General features: G+C 31.9%; 7 protein-coding genes across 7 annotated transcripts; 4 read left to right on the forward strand and 3 right to left on the reverse strand.

Annotated features, from left to right (window-relative positions):
* Window positions 1-1,677: 1,677 nt before the first annotated feature.
* Window positions 1,678-2,700, forward strand: EIN_370920 (actin, putative; the record flags this gene model as incomplete). The annotated part of the gene is made up of 3 exons (XM_004259413.1): window positions 1,678-1,704; window positions 2,148-2,155; window positions 2,355-2,700. 3 exons carry the CDS (start codon window positions 1,678-1,680, stop codon window positions 2,698-2,700), a joined length of 381 nt encoding a protein of 126 aa, XP_004259461.1.
* Window positions 2,701-5,256: 2,556 nt separating this feature from the next.
* On the reverse strand, window positions 5,257-6,767 carry EIN_370930 (hypothetical protein; the record flags this gene model as incomplete). The annotated part of the gene is made up of 2 exons (XM_004259414.1): window positions 5,257-6,427; window positions 6,505-6,767. The coding sequence occupies 2 exons, from the start codon at window positions 6,765-6,767 to the stop codon at window positions 5,257-5,259; spliced, it is 1,434 nt and encodes a 477-aa protein (XP_004259462.1).
* Window positions 6,768-7,735: 968 nt separating this feature from the next.
* On the reverse strand, window positions 7,736-9,228 carry EIN_370940 (hypothetical protein; the record flags this gene model as incomplete). Its single annotated transcript, XM_004259415.1, has 2 exons — window positions 7,736-8,227; window positions 8,383-9,228. The coding sequence occupies 2 exons, from the start codon at window positions 9,226-9,228 to the stop codon at window positions 7,736-7,738; spliced, it is 1,338 nt and encodes a 445-aa protein (XP_004259463.1).
* A 2,217-nt stretch (window positions 9,229-11,445) lies between these two features.
* On the forward strand, window positions 11,446-12,267 carry EIN_370950 (hypothetical protein; the record flags this gene model as incomplete). Its single annotated transcript, XM_004259416.1, has 1 exon — window positions 11,446-12,267. The coding sequence occupies one exon, from the start codon at window positions 11,446-11,448 to the stop codon at window positions 12,265-12,267; it is 822 nt and encodes a 273-aa protein (XP_004259464.1).
* Window positions 12,268-12,524: 257 nt separating this feature from the next.
* On the reverse strand, window positions 12,525-13,315 carry EIN_370960 (rhomboid protein, putative; the record flags this gene model as incomplete). Its single annotated transcript, XM_004259417.1, has 2 exons — window positions 12,525-12,712; window positions 12,757-13,315. The coding sequence occupies 2 exons, from the start codon at window positions 13,313-13,315 to the stop codon at window positions 12,525-12,527; spliced, it is 747 nt and encodes a 248-aa protein (XP_004259465.1).
* Window positions 13,316-13,502: 187 nt separating this feature from the next.
* EIN_370970 (hypothetical protein) lies at window positions 13,503-16,010 on the forward strand (the record flags this gene model as incomplete). Its single annotated transcript, XM_004259418.1, has 1 exon — window positions 13,503-16,010. One exon carries the CDS (start codon window positions 13,503-13,505, stop codon window positions 16,008-16,010), a length of 2,508 nt encoding a protein of 835 aa, XP_004259466.1.
* Window positions 16,011-16,123: 113 nt separating this feature from the next.
* Window positions 16,124-17,191, forward strand: EIN_370980 (HSP70-interacting protein, putative; the record flags this gene model as incomplete). Its single annotated transcript, XM_004259419.1, has 1 exon — window positions 16,124-17,191. The coding sequence occupies one exon, from the start codon at window positions 16,124-16,126 to the stop codon at window positions 17,189-17,191; it is 1,068 nt and encodes a 355-aa protein (XP_004259467.1).
* Window positions 17,192-17,435: the final 244 nt, after the last annotated feature.

Raw genomic sequence — 17,435 nt, forward strand, 5'->3', positions numbered from 1 at the left:
ATTAGAAATTATTTGTCTAAAAAATCGGGGCATCCCAGTACAGAGTTTTGAAAAACAGTTTATTTGGAATAAAAATTCAAAAAATAAATAATTACTCACTACTATATATAACTTTGCCGCCTTGCATTTAATTTAATGAAATAATGCAATAATCTGCCTCATCATCAGAACTCGAAAAATAAAACAAATTTTCAAACAGTCAAGTTATCACCATTGGAAACCTAAGATTCAGATGACCAAAAGCACTCTTCCAGCCATCTTAATCTATGAAGGTTTCTCACTCCCACATGCCATCCTCGGAATTGATCTTGCTGGTCGTGATCTTACTGACTACCTCATGAAGATCTTGACTGAAAGAGGATAGAGTACCATGAAAAATCACTGCGAATTGTTTTTGAGCCAAAAATAATGTTATTAAGGGGGTTTAAACCATTTTTGATTTTAATTTTTATGTTATTTAAGGCTGTTAAAATGAAAAACGATAATTTTGTTCTAAAAAATCTTTTGAGGCTAAGTCAACAGATTGTGCTAAGAGGAAAAATGACGTTTTTATATACTTTTTATGAGGGTTTTGTTTTTTTTATCTAATTGAAAAACAAAATGTATTTATTTTTATATTACAAAAAGACAAATTCTAAATTATAGTTTTGAATATCCAAAAATTATTTTATCAAGAAAAAATGTGTTTTGATATTTTCAAAATGTGAATAAATGTGTCAATAATTGATATTGATTTATCCGTTACATCAATTTATGAAATATAATTTTATTGAACAGTCGATATCTCTGACAAAATATGAACACATTTTAACAATAAAGTTTTGCAAAATAATGTATTATTGTTAAAGATTAAAAATACAAATAAAAAATCGTCTTTGTAATTTTATTTTCCAAATAATCACTTGACAATATAATATCATTCTGATGTATAAAGTGAATTCCTTGGTTGATTTTATAATGATTTGTTATTTGAAAAATCATTACTCAATGTCTTGTATATGTTTTATGAAAGTCGTTGATTTTTCGATTAAAAATTTAAAGAAAGAATCTAACCCGTCACACCGTGACACAAAAAATGGTTCAAAAACAAAATGAATAAACAAATAATGATGTATTTAATAGCAACATCTGTAATATATAAACTGTTCAGTAAATATTTGACATGTTGGTTGTATGATCACTGTCTATTTTGATTGTAAAATGATGTGAAAATACATTCACAATTCACATTAAATAAAACAAACAATGAACTATTATTATAGTATAAATATAATTAAAATATAATAAACAACAAACAAGTGAAATAGTTAATCAACATGTATTTTTAATTAACATCAACATAACAATTACTAAAATTTATAATAAAAAAACAATAAATTATAATTTATTTTTTAAATGTGAAACCATATTTTAATAATTATTATCATATAATTAAACTAGTCTATTAATTATAAATAATTTTATTATAAATTATCATTATTTTAAAAGGGTTAATACACCAGAACTCCAAACAACTCAATTCTTTCATTTCAACAAATTATTTAAAATTTTAACAGGTGTGATTAAATAATTATACCCGACAACACGGTCAGGATTTTTTATTCATTTCCCGATTGTTTAAAAGAAATCAAAGAGACAAATAGTTACAAATCGTGTTTAAGATAAAAAATCTTAACCATGTCGACAAGTCCACGCTCGTTAACCGTTTGTTATCATCAAATATATTTATTTTTTTATTAATTTATTAATGTGATATGTTCATAACACGTTTTTGTATTATATCTGTATTCACTTTATTGTAATTGTTGTTTTAATAATAATATAAATGTTGATACGATTATTCCATCTAAAATTATTCGAGTTTATATTACTCTGCATTTTTATATATATAATTATAACGATAAAATATATTGTTTTTAATGATAAATTGTGTTTATTTAATAAAAGTTAATAATTTGAATATTCCCAGCAAAAAAAAGACTAGCTGAAGAAAAATCAAATGGCGTTTTATAAAAACTAAAGAGTGGACAATTAATTCAAACATACGATGTCCTAACTTATTCTTTTTTGTTATTATGTTTTGATGTATTGTTTCGTGTTATAAGTTATAAATTGTTAAAATTTATAAAATAAAAACCAATACCTAGTTTGAGTTGTTTGGAATGTTCGTTTTTAAGAATTTACTATTGTTTTAATTGATAGCCATATTATATAACATTTTTACAAAGTAAATTATTTTTTATGTTTTATAAGCAACAATAACATTATTTTTGGCCCAATAACAATTCGCAGTAATATTTCACGTAGCAGTGATTTTTCACGGTACTCTACTCATTCACCACAACTGCTGAAAGAGAAATTGTCAGAGACATCAAGGAGAAGCTCTGCTACGTCGCTCTTGACTTCAACGAAAAAATGCAAAAATCTGCCTCATCATCAGAACTCGAGAAGTCATACGAACTTCCAGATGGTCAAGTCATCACAATCGGAAACGAGAGATTCAGATGCCCAGAAGCACTCTTTCAGCCATCATTCCTTGTTATGGAAGCATCAGGTATCCACGAGACAACTCACAACTCAATCATGAAATGTGATGTCGATATCAGAAAGGACTTGTACGGAAACATCATCTTGTCTGGTGGAAAATCAATGTACCCAGGCATCAAACCAATGGCACAAAATGGAGGTGGTTGTAGATGAGAAACGAATAAGCATAATCAAGGCTGTTTATTTTTGGCTCAATTTAATTATATTTGTGTGAGTCTTCATTTGGTTTAGTTTTAATAATTATTGTTATGATCAGTCATAAAATATATAATAATTTATTATTAATCATATAATTCACAAGTTGATTAATTATAGTTTATTTATAATTAAAATTACTTACAATTTGTTATACTTTTGTCACGCATTGAATAATGTATCCAAAACTGCTATTTTTCTCGACTTAAATTGATGTTTTATAGCGTTGTTTTACCATAAAAGATTATTATTTTTATGTTATTGTTGTGTCAGTTGAATAACTAACAGAATTAATAGTAATGATGATGGGTTTATATCGTAATATTTTGTTGTTATTTGGTTCTCTAAGTTTTTTTAGTTTGAGTGGAATCCATTTTTTATTTCAACAACAATTTTTTTGTTATGTTATTATGAACTAATCTCATTGGTTATATATAACCCACATTCTTGCACACTTTTTTGTGTTTTTATTTGTTTTTAAAAAAATTACATATCTGTTAATATTATTTAATCAATTTTTATTGACATTTTTATTTGTTAATGAAAACAGTTTGTTTTCGTATTATTTATATTACTGATATTAATTTGTTAAATTATATATTTTATTGATTGAATAACGAATCGTTAACAAAACCCAATTAATTTGAGTTTATGAATGATGGAATGTTTTATAAATAATTCAAAAGTTTGAATTAAATTGAACTGTTTTATCAAAAAAGTCAAAAATCATTCTAAATTGTTCATGAAAAGTCACCATTATACAGTAGAGAGCGTTTTAGTTTCTTAAAAAACGGGTTTAATTCTTTACAATTCAGTTTGTTTCTTTGTCTTTTTTTTAAATTCCAGTTTCATCTTTTTAAATTCCATTCATTCTTTTTATATTTCCATTTGTATTTTTAACAATTCTTTTTATTTCATCACTTTCCCACATTTTCAGGACAATCACACTCATTTTTTGTCATTTCTTTCTATTTCACAAACTTTCTCAAGTGTATTTTTAAAGTTTCTTGTCTCAATTTTATTTCTTTTCGTTTCAAAAAATCGAAAAAAATCCAATTACGATAATAATATAATATTTAAACAAAATATTAAATACGTATTCATATGACTCTTGAATATATTGATTCCAGAGAACAATTTGTACAATCTCAGTACATAGAAAACTCTTCCGAACCAAGGGAAGGTACTGTCGCTAATGTGGAACCAACACATCCGTTTATACCACCTCTCCAACTTACACACCAAAGAAGACCAAGAACAAGCACCAGAATGACTACTGAAAAGCGACCATATGTGAGGGTCTCTCTTAGTGCCAAAAGAAAATTAATATCCGAATTCAGAATACATGGAGATGACGAGAACCCAACATATTATTCAACTACTGTTGGGATCAATATTGTTAACATCAACAAACTACTTGGTCTACTCAGGAAAGGCAAATCAATTCTTCCATAGAATCACTTTAAAAGAAAGTCTAGAGTTGAGCCATTTCAAAAATTAGTCACAAAAGTTTATGAATATGACCCAACACTATCAATAACCAAATCAGAAGTGTGGCTCGAACTGCAATGGAAATAGAGAACACCATAAGTATTGAACAAGTCGAAGACATCAATGAAGAAACAATTTCGGGAATTTTAAATAACACAGCGAATATACCACAAAGAAAAGAAGAAGAAACTCTCCTTTTAAATGATTTCGTTCAACACACTTTCCCCTCCCAAATGAAGAAATTAGAACAATGGAACTCTGCAGGACAGAAATATGGAGTAAAACTACTGCCAGAGATAATCTTTAATTGACTCATTCGGTTGTAATTTTTTTGAAACGAAAAGAAATAAAATTGAGACAAGAAACTTTAAAAATACACTTGAGAAAGTTTGTGAAATAGAAAGAAATGACAAAAAATGAGTGTGATTGTCCTGAAAATGTGGGAAAGTGATGAAATAAAAAGAATTGTTAAAAATACAAATGGAAATATAAAAAGAATGAATGGAATTTAAAAAGATGAAACTGGAATTTAAAAAAAAGACAAAGAAACAAACTGAATTGTAAAGAATTAAACCCGTTTTTTAAGAAACTAAAACGCTCTCTACTGTATTCATTTTTTTGGAAAAGTGAAATTATTTTTTTTCAAAATTTATTTTTCAAAAAAACAAAAAAAGTATTTTTAGTCAGTCGTCTAAGGGTTAATCATTTTTTCTCATTTTGTCCATGTTTTTTTTGAAAAGGTATTGCCACGTAAGCCAGTGCAAGTTTGTCGCAAGTCTTTTTTAGTTTTATTTTTTTAAATAATTTTTAAATAATTATATTTATAATATCCTTTTTTAGGCTTATATATCTTTTCCCGTGAGTTAGGAACATTTTTATTAAAAATTGACAATAAATAAAATTAATGGAATAAATAAGGTTTATGGAGAGACTTTACTATAAAGACGAGTTTTGTAAAAGTCAACAATTATGAGAAAGAAAGAAGAAAAAATGGTTTAACAAGTAACTGGTTTGAATGAGTGATTAACGCGATTCTGTGCCGAGGTTGTAGTGGACGAGGACGTCTGCGCCCTCTTTGTAGACGTCGTACCCATACCCTTGGTTAAGGTACGTGTACTCGACGAAGAGTGGAGTTGTTCCGAGTGTACTCATGATATCGTTGTGTAGTGCGATTTGTGTTTCTTTAACGTCGCCCATACTGCTCAAGAATTGTAAGATCAAGTCCTGTTTTGGTGAAGGCACCAAGACGCTGATTTTTACGAACCCATCACTTGAGACAATTACGCACAAATAGAAGTATGTGTAGACTGGTGGGAGATTGACAAGTGTATCTGAAATGTTTGTTGCAATTGGTGGGAATCCAAAAGTTGAGAAAGCCGAGTTAACCTTTTCCATTCGTGTACTAACAACGCCATCAAGCTTAAATCTGAATTCAGACTGTCGTGGTGGAGTAGCACCCATGTCTCGTCCAATTTGGCACATATAATTCAGTCCATGTTCCTTTGCCCAATTGATTAATCGTTCCGAATGTTCACATTTGTCAGCCGTATCTCTAATGATATCACATGACAATTCACCTTTGAAAAACCACCCACCATCCATGCCATTCATCACACTCATGTCAATCCATGACCCAATTTCACTTGGATTAATTTGACACCCAAGACTGTTTAAATGATCTATCTCTTCATCTGGTGCACCAACATTCCAAAAGAAATCCACCATATTTTGAATCAATGCACCTTGTGGGCCATACACTCGCCACGACAACTTGTCGGTGTTTCCTGAAACAACAAGCATATATTGAATCGATTGTCCAGGCTCAAGCGCATCAGGTTGTGGTGTCGAATCCATCCAATATTTCCAAAATTCAACTACATTCTCTCCTTCAGCTTGTAACCATGGGATCTTTGCTTTCACTTTCGCTATATTCTTTCTGCCATCACATTTCGCCTGTAACGCTCCTTGAATCGATACACTCGTTGTGTTTTGTGTCACTGGCGCCGTTGCAACAACAGGCGCTTGTGGCGCTGCACTCGCTGAATTTTGTGGTGCATTTGGCGTAGACACATTAGTTTGTGTTGTTACAGCAGGTGCTGTCGGTGTTGTCTTCGTGAGTGCTTTCCGTACCGCATTGAAAAATGATTCATGATCGATCGAATTTTCAGTCACTATGAAAAATACTCGTGGGCCTCTACTCATCACTCTTCTGTTCTATCCGTTCGAAAAATCACTCTATTCTTCTATTATATATAACTTCCTATAACAAACTTCAAGTTCCGAGAATTGATCGAAAACATAAACTTCTTGTTCTCACTAACATCTTTTGTTTCCGTTCCAGGTATTAACTCTATAAACCCTTTCGCTGACGTCGCCGTCTTCGACGCAAAATACCACAACCGATTCTCTTTCAACACAAACCAGCGCTTCTTCCACGTCTTCACTGCTCCTCCTTGTTTCTTCCCCCACCCTTCATACAGGTTTGGCCTTAAACTCTCTACTGATACATGTAAACTCTCTTGGTCTTCCGCCATCTATCGATCTTGTTCCATTCCAAGTTGTTCCCGTTTTTCGAGTTTTCGAGAACTTGAAAACTCACCTTATAAAGTTTACTTTTTTTACTCTTTTTTAGTTGGTGTCAAAACTTTTGTTATTATAAATAGTAATTTCTTTTTAATTTATTATTTAAGTTGTTTATTTTTTTGATGGAAGAAAAAATATTTAAGCATTATTTAATATCAAAATAAATTAATAAAATTGTTAAAAAAAACTATATAGTAATTATTTTTTTTGTTGTTTGTATTTACCACAATTTGATTGCATTTGCCATAATCACTTGTTATTTACATAACAAAACGGCAAATTATTAATTATTTTCAAAAAATTTTTATTTTATACTATTAAAATTATTTTGATAATTGTTCGTGGTTTTTACAATTTAGAACAATTAAAATTATAATTTCAACAAAACTTTTCTTATCTTAAATTATAGTTTAATATTAATATCTTTGAAGCATTTTTTTTTATATAAAAATTTATAAAAAATAAAATAAAAGTTATTAATACTGTTATTAATTTTTTCCATTTATCAACTGAAAATTAATAATTGTCTTTCTATAATCAAATAATATTATTTAAATTATCATAATTAATTATTTTTATTTTATAAATTTAATTATGCTTTCATACAGTGATATTAACTAATAATAAAAAACTTAAATTAAAAAATTTAATTAAAGTGCATCACAAAATGGTCGACCACCATAAAATTGTCGTACGGCTTTTAAAACAATTTATTTACACAAAAGATTCAATTTGAAAAATGATTTTTCTGATGAATTTTCTTGAATACTCACCGAAGTAATAGAATGTTAAGAACACTTCGATGGTTAAATGTGTATTTCTTACATCAAACAAAAATACAATATTAATAAGTATTAGTTATTAACTTATTATTTATAGTTTAAAATGATCAATAAAACCATCTAAAATAACCACACAATTAATTTAAGTTGTTCCCACTGATTCTCTTTTCATAACGGTTCTCCACATCTTGGATTTGAACCGAAAGACGACCTGTAAAATGTTCTGTTACCACTGAATATGGTTCATTCATGAATTCTCTAATATGGCGCGCATGTTCCTTTTTATAATACATTCTGTACTCATGTTCATCCTTTGTTGTTTCCTTGTCTGACGCAATTTGTGTTTTAACAAACCCACAGATATAAAATGCAGAAATGATGTTTTTTGAAATCGCCGCTTTGTGGAAAGAAGAAACAATAGCGACAATTTGTTTGGTCAAGCTGCTGGTCCTGATTTCTTCGATGGTCGATGGTCTTAAACCTTTGGAACTAAACAAGTAATCTATTGTTTCTCTTTTGCCACTTTTAACTTTTTTCTTGATCTCAACAACTTCGTCACTTTTCAGAATGAGTTCATTTCCAATTTTTTCCTTTGCTGCGTTTTGCACTTCTTTATATCTGATCAATTTCTGTTGGTAATTTTTAGTATTTATGATGCATTTATAATAGTTTAATTATCATGGAAAAGCTATAAAAAATATTAAAATAATAAACAATAATAGTTTCCTTAAAAAAGCAGATCAAATGGTATTCAATAATGGACTTAAAACATATAAAAACAAACCTTTTGTGCTCCAAAAATAACAACATCAAGTGGTTGACTAAGATGGCTACTATGAGGACACAAATAAAGTTCACCAATTTTATTTTTCATAAACCATTCATGACACTCATTTTGTAAATGTGCTCCAAAGTTATCTTGAATAATGACAGCCCATTCGTTTTTATACAACTTTCTTCTGTTTTCCAAATCAGGTCCCAAGACATATTTTTGCCATAATTTATATATTTTGTGATCAACAAAGCCATTTTCCTGATATACGATGACAATGTTGTCAGAATCAACATACTCGTTAATTTCATTGTCAATAGTTTTTCGAGATACAACTATTAACGGTTTCAAGGTGGTGCCATCTCCATATATGCCTGCCAATAATGTGACCCGTCTGATTGATCTATCAACTTGATAGTAACTTCTAAAAGGAAGATTTGCATCTATCAAACTATGAGCACCTTTTTCGTCAGTGTAGGGTATAAACCCGCTCTCATCAATATTTAGTATCAAAGATGGAATCACTCCATTTAAATGCACACATCTAGAACCAGCATACTGAATTGAATTGTTAAGTAATTGATGTGCACGCTCTTCGTATTCTAAAAGCAGGTCTTTGTTTAACTGAGCGCGTTCCTGTTCTTGTGGTTGAATGTGTTTTGTTGATAATCCTTCTTTAGATAAATGATTTAATATTGTTTGTTTACACAATCTTTTTCCAATTGTGGTTTCCACAAAATCTACAAGTGTGGTTAGTGTAACGGGGTCTGATGTATTTTGTTTTTCTCTGATTTTGTTCGCGATTACTAACACTTCCATTTCTGTTAACATACTTTTTCTGCCAATTTTAGATGACATACCGCCATATTTCTCGTTATCAATCACTGTTGTTTTTGGAACTCCAAAAAAATCAGCTTTTCTTTGAGCTGAAATTTTTGGTATTCCATTGTCTTGAGAATTAACAATTTTCAATTGTTCAAACAAATAAGTACAACTCAATAATGCTTGAAAATTTTCAAGAACAATAGATAGAAGTTTATCTGTATGTTGTCTTCTTTTGTAAATTTTGATTGCTTCAACGTTGAGTTTTTTTGAAGCCAGCCTTCTTAAGGGTTTAGACTTTAAAGGTTTCATTTGTTTTTTTTTAGTTTTTTATTATGATAATCAACAATAGTTTTAAACAAATGCAAAAATACAAAGTGTACTAAAAAACCACTTTTCTCTTCCATTTCATTTTTTCTATTTTTTGTGGTTTTAAATGATAAAATTATAACAAAAAGTTTAAATGTTTTTTTTCTTCAGACAAAAATACCTTATCAAACAGTACCATACCGGATATTATATCGTTATTGATAATTTATTATTAAACAATAAAGCTGTTTTAATCAATAATGTTTTAATAATTTTAATAAAATTAATTATTATTCAATTTAACAAATTATTCACAAAAAATAAAAAAACCAAAAATTGTTTCGTTGAACAACAACTTGATTATCTATAATACTAATAGTTTATCACAGATGCCACTGAAACAAACTATGATCAAGTCCTCATTCATAACACTTGTGTATGTCTTTTATTAATTTTAATTGACTTTTGATAAAAACATCAAAAAACGAACTTTAAAAAATAATATAAGTTCGTTTTTTATATTGAATATACACAGTTGAGTTTAGAAATCTTAATATTCAAATGATTCATTTAATATAATAAGACAATTGACAGAAAAATAATTGTACAGTCAACACGGTATATCAAAGATAAGATGGTACGTATTGTGCTCTATTTTTACGAACATTAAATGAATAAACCAAGTTCAATAATTATCAACTGTTAATAAAACTATAAAAACTATATTTTACTATTTATGACAAAACAAAGATAAATAACAACATTGTCAATAACAAAAATCAATTTCAGAATAACGATTCGAATTTAATCAATAAAAAAATCATTTATGAAAATATCTTCGTAAAGAAAAGTCAAAAAGAACAAAACAGAACAAAAAGTCCTTTGTATTGAATTTTCCAAAACAATCATTTTTCAAAGTGAATCTTTTGTGTAAATAAATTGTTTTAAAAGCCGTACGACAATTTTATGGTGGTCGACCATTTTGTGATGCACTTTATAAATCATTTTTATATCTTATAAAGTCTGTCTAAAAACGTTGTCCGCTTGTAAAATGTTGTCCATTTGACAAAATTTTACACAAAATATGTTGAAAAATTTAGGAATTAGGTAAAAACGATCAAATCCTGGTAAAAATTATGAAATGTTTTGGGATTGTTTCGAATTGTTTCCCGAAATATTCCAGTTTTGATGGTCCAAAAATGCCTGGACAACGTTGGAGAGCTGACAACGTTTTCGGACTGACTATATTTAAATAAATTATAATATTTCACTTTAATTAATTTGTTATATAAGATTTGGTTTATGATGTTTTATTTTTTTTTGGTTGATTATTTTTTTCCAATTTTATTTTTTCACCAATGATGTATTATTATAAACTTTAATAAAATAAATAAATATCTAATTTTTTTAATAGTTTTGTTTTTCAAAAAAAAACGTCCAATATAATATTTTTGACAATTTTTTGTTTTTAAAATATTTATTCTCCCAAAATGTTTTTTAATGCTATTAATTGTTCTATTTTTAACTGGCAATCTTCTATGTTTTTATCTTTTTAAATCGACAAAATGATCAAATAATTTCTAATTGGCAAACTAATCGTAGTGTTTTTATTATTTACCTTTTGACTAGTAAAGTAAATATAAAAATATAGTTTTTATGACGATATCAATTTTGTCACCAATAACTGGGAAAAGCACCAAAAACCAAAACAATTCACAAAAATAGAAATGATTTGTTAAACGTTTGGTCCCGTCTTTTTTCGCCAAACAAATCGACTTTTGTTCAAGAAACGGCTATTAAAAAGTCATTTGGCAAATTCGGCTTTATCTTTCCCCCAAAAAATAATAGCGGAGTAGAACTCTTGAGAAACAAAGCGAACACTCGGGATGGAAAAGAAACTTTCCACAGATTTATTTCCACTATGCAACTCATTTTTTGTGAAAAATGTCAGAGCCCCCTGCACCCCTTACTGTGTGTTTGGTACAACCCGTCGTAGTCGCGCAAAACATCGACAAGAACTTAGCACATATGACTGACTTGATCAATTCAATGGTTCATGCCCGTCACATCGATTTAATAGTTCTTCCAGAGATGTTTAATTGTGGTTTCACCTCACAACCGACACCTGTAGCAGAGTCTCCTGTTGATGGGAAGTCTCTGAGATGGATGAAAACCATTTCGAAAGAGAAAAAAGTTGCTGTAGTTGGTTCGATAGTAGTTGAAGAAAACATGAAGTATTACAACCGCCTCTTTTTTGTGACACCGGAGGGTGATGTCTCGTCATACGACAAAAAACATTTATTCACTATGGGGGACGAGGCGTTACACTTCACACCAGGCAACCACAAGACTATTGTCAATTACAAAGGCTGGAAAATTAACTTTGCGATATGCTACGATATACGATTCCCCGTGTGGTTACGAAATGATAAGAAAGACCCGTATGACATTTTGATCGTTGTAGCCGCTTGGAGCAGTGATAAACGACACCATTGGATGTCACTCACAACAGCAAGAGCAATCGAGAACTCCGCTTATTTGCTTGCTGCTAATAATTGTGGTGTGCTTCCTGATAGTGTACCTGGTAAACCCGATTTGGTGTTCACGGGTGACTGCAGGATTCTCGACCCCTTTGGAATCCCAATAAAAGAAGCTTTGCCGGGTGTTGAACAACTGATTTATGCTACTCTTGATTATGAAGAACTTCATTTGTGGAGAAATCATTTCCCCGTACTCAACGATGAAGACGACTTTAAGCTGCTTTGAGTTTATATAAATTCCTGTTTTGTGTAATTTATGTTATATGGTATTGTTATTATAATTATTAGCTTTTTGGTTTAAATAATTATAAAACTATTTTTTAATATATAAAAAAGTCTTAATAAAAAGTGATTAATTTATAGTTAAAATAGTATATAATAACATTTATAGTTTTAATGTTATATAAACAAGGGAACAAAGAGGAAGAGGTGGATTAGATTGTCTTTTGCACTTAGAAAAGCTGAACGGTCAATGACAGTTATTTAGAATAAACAAACAAACATGTTTTTAATATCACTTTTGATTGTGTGAAGTATCTCGACGTGTGACTTTTTCTCAATGTGTTGTGCTGGCTTGAATAAGACTAAACACCCCAAAGCCAATTCCATCTTCTTCTCAATAAAGTCAATGACTCGATTATCAAACAAAAAGTCCAAGAAACCACGTGTGTCTGTGACATTAATTACTTGATTAAAATATGACAGAAGAACAAACACAAAAAGCCGACTAAAATACCACTGAAATGCCCAGCAAGACTGACAGGCATTTGAAATAGTATACCAATGATATATATAACTATATTAATAGTAATCGAATAGATAATGTCAATGTACCCATCTTCCTTATAATATTCTACTACCATCAAAGTAAATAAAAAGCCACTCATCCCAACAACATCAGTATTATAGATCAATCCTATTGAAGCTGCAGACAATATGAAAACGGGATTAAACACGAGCGAAACTATAAAGAGCACAATGAACTTCACTGTCCCAATTCGATATTCAACAGTACACCCAAAGCCAAAAAGAGCCATTGAATTCATAACAATGTGTAAAATATTTGCGTGGACAAAACTGTGTGTGAACATCCCTACAACACCACTTGAAAAGTCTTTCAGTGTGACAATTGTCGAAAACGATCTTAAAAATTGACTGCCTCCACTCAAAAACACACATACGATAATCGACAATAGGACCGTCGTGAACATTGAAATCTTAGAAAAAAAGTCTTTGCAAAAGGCTGATACACTCTCGTAGCTAATAAAAGACATCAATTAATAAGTTTATCCTATTAAAAAATAATATTATAAATAATAATACAATTAATTATTTCGATACAAAATAATGACTAAAACTATTAATATTATAATTTATTAATTCAAATATTATTAATTTATGATACAAGAATAAAAAAATTGATTGAATTAAATAGAAACTATATAAAGATACTAAATAGTAATGAAAGGGAAGCTCTCGAAAGACGAGAAACGCCAATTCAACGCATTAATTTACTCGGCACAAGGCGCAGAAAATAAACACGACTATACCCTTGCACTTCACTATTACGAATCTGCACTCAAAGTGGTTCCCTCTCACCAAAAACTCCCACTGAAGCTTGAACAGATTAAAGACAAAATTGCCGAAACGAAAAAGAGTGTAGACGTGACCACCGTCAACGACCCGTCGGGATTTTTGTATAACGCTGAGACGGGTCGGTACTACTTAAATAATGGATTTTCTATACCTTATGATATCTTCTCGATGTTACTTCCACATCAACGAGTTGCTATTAAATGGTTATGGGAACATCACAATGACACTAAAATACACGGGTGTATATTAGGCGATGATATGGGGCTTGGGAAGACGGTAGAAATACTCGCGTTCATATTAGGTGTGTCGTGTTTGAAAGACATCCGCGTCCAAGCGAAGACGTTCTTGTTGGTAGTTCCGGCGATGGTTGCGCAACAATGGGAAACTGAAGCGAAGAAGTGGAGTCCTGGAATAACTATGTTTAACGTCCACGACATGGCACCAGCAGACAGAAGAGCTGCTGCGAGAGCTGTTGGGACGGAAGGTGGGATATTACTAACGACGTACAATATGGTTCAAAACGATGAATCGTCGGTGAGTTGTGTGACATGGGATTACATCATATTAGATGAGGCCCATGTCATTAAGTCGAAAACCGCAAAGGTCACGCAAACGTTGAAAAGCTTCAAAGCGAAGCATAAAATCTCTGCGACGGGTACACCGATGATGAACAATTTGATGGAGTTGTGGAATTTAATGGACTTCACGACTGATGGAGAGTTACTCGGGGAAGCGGCGTATTTCCAACAAAAGTATGAAAGAGTCATTTCAAAGGCAAATTTGAAGAATGAAGAGAGTCCGTATGCTAAAACACGACTGACACAATTGTCTCGTGTAGTAGGACCTTATATCTTAAGAAGAACAAAAAAAGACGTCTTTGGAGAGGGAGGCCCTGAACTGCTTGACGAAGAGAAACAGAAAAAGGACGTCGACGACGAGGACGATTCAAAGACTCCCAAATCTAAAGACGATTTACAGCTGACGGTGAGTAAGTTTGAGTTGATTGTGTGGATCAAAATGGATAAGAACCAACGAGAGATGTACTTGAAGTTATTAAAGTCGATTAATATGAGAGACCTTGGGACGACTTATATGAGACTAGTTATTGGAATGATCAATTACTTAGAAAAGTCGTGTAGTAACCCTCCAGCAATTAAAGACACTGCGTCGAATGATGGCACACATAAGTTTATTGACGAACAAATGATCGATTTTGCAGAGAAAGAAGCCGAGTTTTATTGGCCGAAGCTCTTAATTCTTCTTGAGATCCTCAAGATGTTTGAGAAGACGGGGGACAAGTGCTTAGTCTTTTCTCAATATCAAAGAACACTTGATTCTATATGTGATTTATTGCAAGTGAAAGACGTACCTTTTATGAGAATTGATGGAAGTGTCGACGACAGAACACGAAAAGAGAGACTCAAACGATTTAACACTATGCAAAGTTGGGGTGTGTTATTGATGACAATACGTGTTGGAGCGTGTGGGTTGAATATCACTGGAGCGAGTCGTGTGGTGATCTTTGATGAAGGATGGTCTGTTATAGGGAATCAGGCTGTCGACCGCGTCTATCGTATAGGACAAACAAAAGATGTTGTGACGTATCGACTTGTTTCGTGTGGGACGGTAGAAGAGAAGATGTATAGAAGACAATTACATAAGGCGACTCTTGCGGAACTTGCGTTGGAAAAGAATATGGCCAATCAGAGGTTTAGGCATTGGTTCACAAAAGATGAGTTGTACGCACTCTTCGACGTTAGCCAAGTCAAGTTCGACTTCTCCACAACACACATCTTATTCAAAGAGTATCAACCACAGTTTCCTCAGAACATGCCTGTGTATCCACAATGGCTGAATGAGCACATCCACACAATAGAATCGTTGAGTGGAGTGTATGGGGTGTCGGACCACAATTTCATCATCAAAACAGACTTACCCGACGAAATCAATACCCACGTCGACGATGAAGACCCAGACGAATTGGGTAAAATTGTGTTTGACCAAACGCGGAAGACACAACAAAGGAAAAAAAAGAACAAAGTCCGAGTCGAAGAGAGTGGAATTGGTGATGATAAGGTCATTGAAATAGAAGATGGCGGAGATGAGCTTATTGTCCCGCCTAAAAAGAAAGAGCGGAGCAAGACTTGTTATAATCACATCAGGAAAGCTGACCCATTTCTCATCAAGAAGTGTAGTTGTTACTGTACACAAGACGAGATCAATAGATACAACGAACTTCAAAGCCAGTATCTAACAATGTCTGAAGACTCCGAAAAGTTACTTTGCCTTATGGAGATGGTTTGCATCTGTGATGAGTCGAGGAATCTCCATATCAACATAGCCACGTTAGCAAAGAGGTTGTTTAAATTATGAATTGAAGTATTGATTGGAACTATTCTTATTTAAAAATAACTATTTAATATAGTTAAAACTAGTATTATTTAATAAATTATATAACAAACTATAAACTTCACTTTACAAGTTAAATGGAGTCACCACTCTATCGCCAATTCTTAGTCAACTTGGAGAAGAAAGGATTCTTCGCGAATTGTAGCGAAACGCAAAAAGAGATGAAAATTGAGAAGGCGAAAACATACTTCAATACACACTACACAGGAACAAACAGCGTGGTGACTCACGCACCTGCGGAAACTGTCGACCCTGCCAAATTTAAGGAAGCGGAAGAACACAAGATGAAAGGGAACGAACATTTGGCGAAGAAAGAATTTGCGAAAGCGATCGACGAATACTCGAAAGCGATTGCGCTGTGCAAAGACCCGATTTTCTATGGGAACCGAGCCGCGGCGTACACTGCGATAGGAGAGGATTTGCTTGCTATTGACGATGCGAATATGTCGATTAAGATGAATCCGAACTACGCGAAGGGATATGGAAGACTTTCTATCGTCTTAAGTAAACGTAAGGATTACGAGAAAGCATTGAAGGCGATAGACACCGCAATAGCACTTGAACCAAACGATCAGTTGTTCAAACAAAATAGGCAACACCTTCTCGAGATCATTGCAAAGGAAACCCCGTCGCAAGATTCTCTTAAGAAAGAGGAAAAGGAAGTGAAGCCACTCAACACAAAGTCTGAAAAAGAAGAAAACAAAGAGATCAAAATCGAAGAGAAAGAAATGAAGGAAACAACAGAGACTAAAGAAAATAAAGACATCCCAATCCAAGAGAGACTACCAAATGGTATTGGACAAGACGGTCCAAGAACTCCTCCTCAACAACAACCGCAACCAAATCTTTTTAATATGTTTGGTGGAATGGGAATGCCTCAAGGAGGAATGCCTAATGTACAAGGACTCGAATCCCTCTTCACAGGAAACTCACAACTGATGGACATGGCAAGAGGATTTATGAATAATCCCGCGATGAGACCTATGCTCAATATGGTCGCACAATCAATGGGAATCACTGTCGAACAACTCCAACAGTCAATCGATGAACAAAACAGAGAAGGACAGAATCAAGGAAATACTACGGGACAAAACAGAAATCAACAGAACCAAAGAAGACAAGACCCACCACCAGGGTATCTCTAATTTGGAGTCTAAACTATTGAATTCTTCAATTCTCGTGTTAAACAACACAATTGTAAAATGTACTATATTATATAATTATGTATGGTTCGGATATGGTTTTAAAGCAATGATAATGGTTATATGGTTTTATTATAGATTTAAATGGTACAACAAAGTAATAGTCTATTTTTTGTCAATTGTTTGAAGCTTTAGACAAAACTAGCTGTTAAAAACAAAGTTAAAAAACAGTAAAAGATAGTTATAT

This window comes from Entamoeba invadens (assembly GCF_000330505.1).
Source record: "Entamoeba invadens IP1 unplaced genomic scaffold scaff_1105074726357, whole genome shotgun sequence".
Taxonomy (NCBI): Eukaryota; Evosea; order Mastigamoebida; family Endamoebidae; genus Entamoeba; species Entamoeba invadens.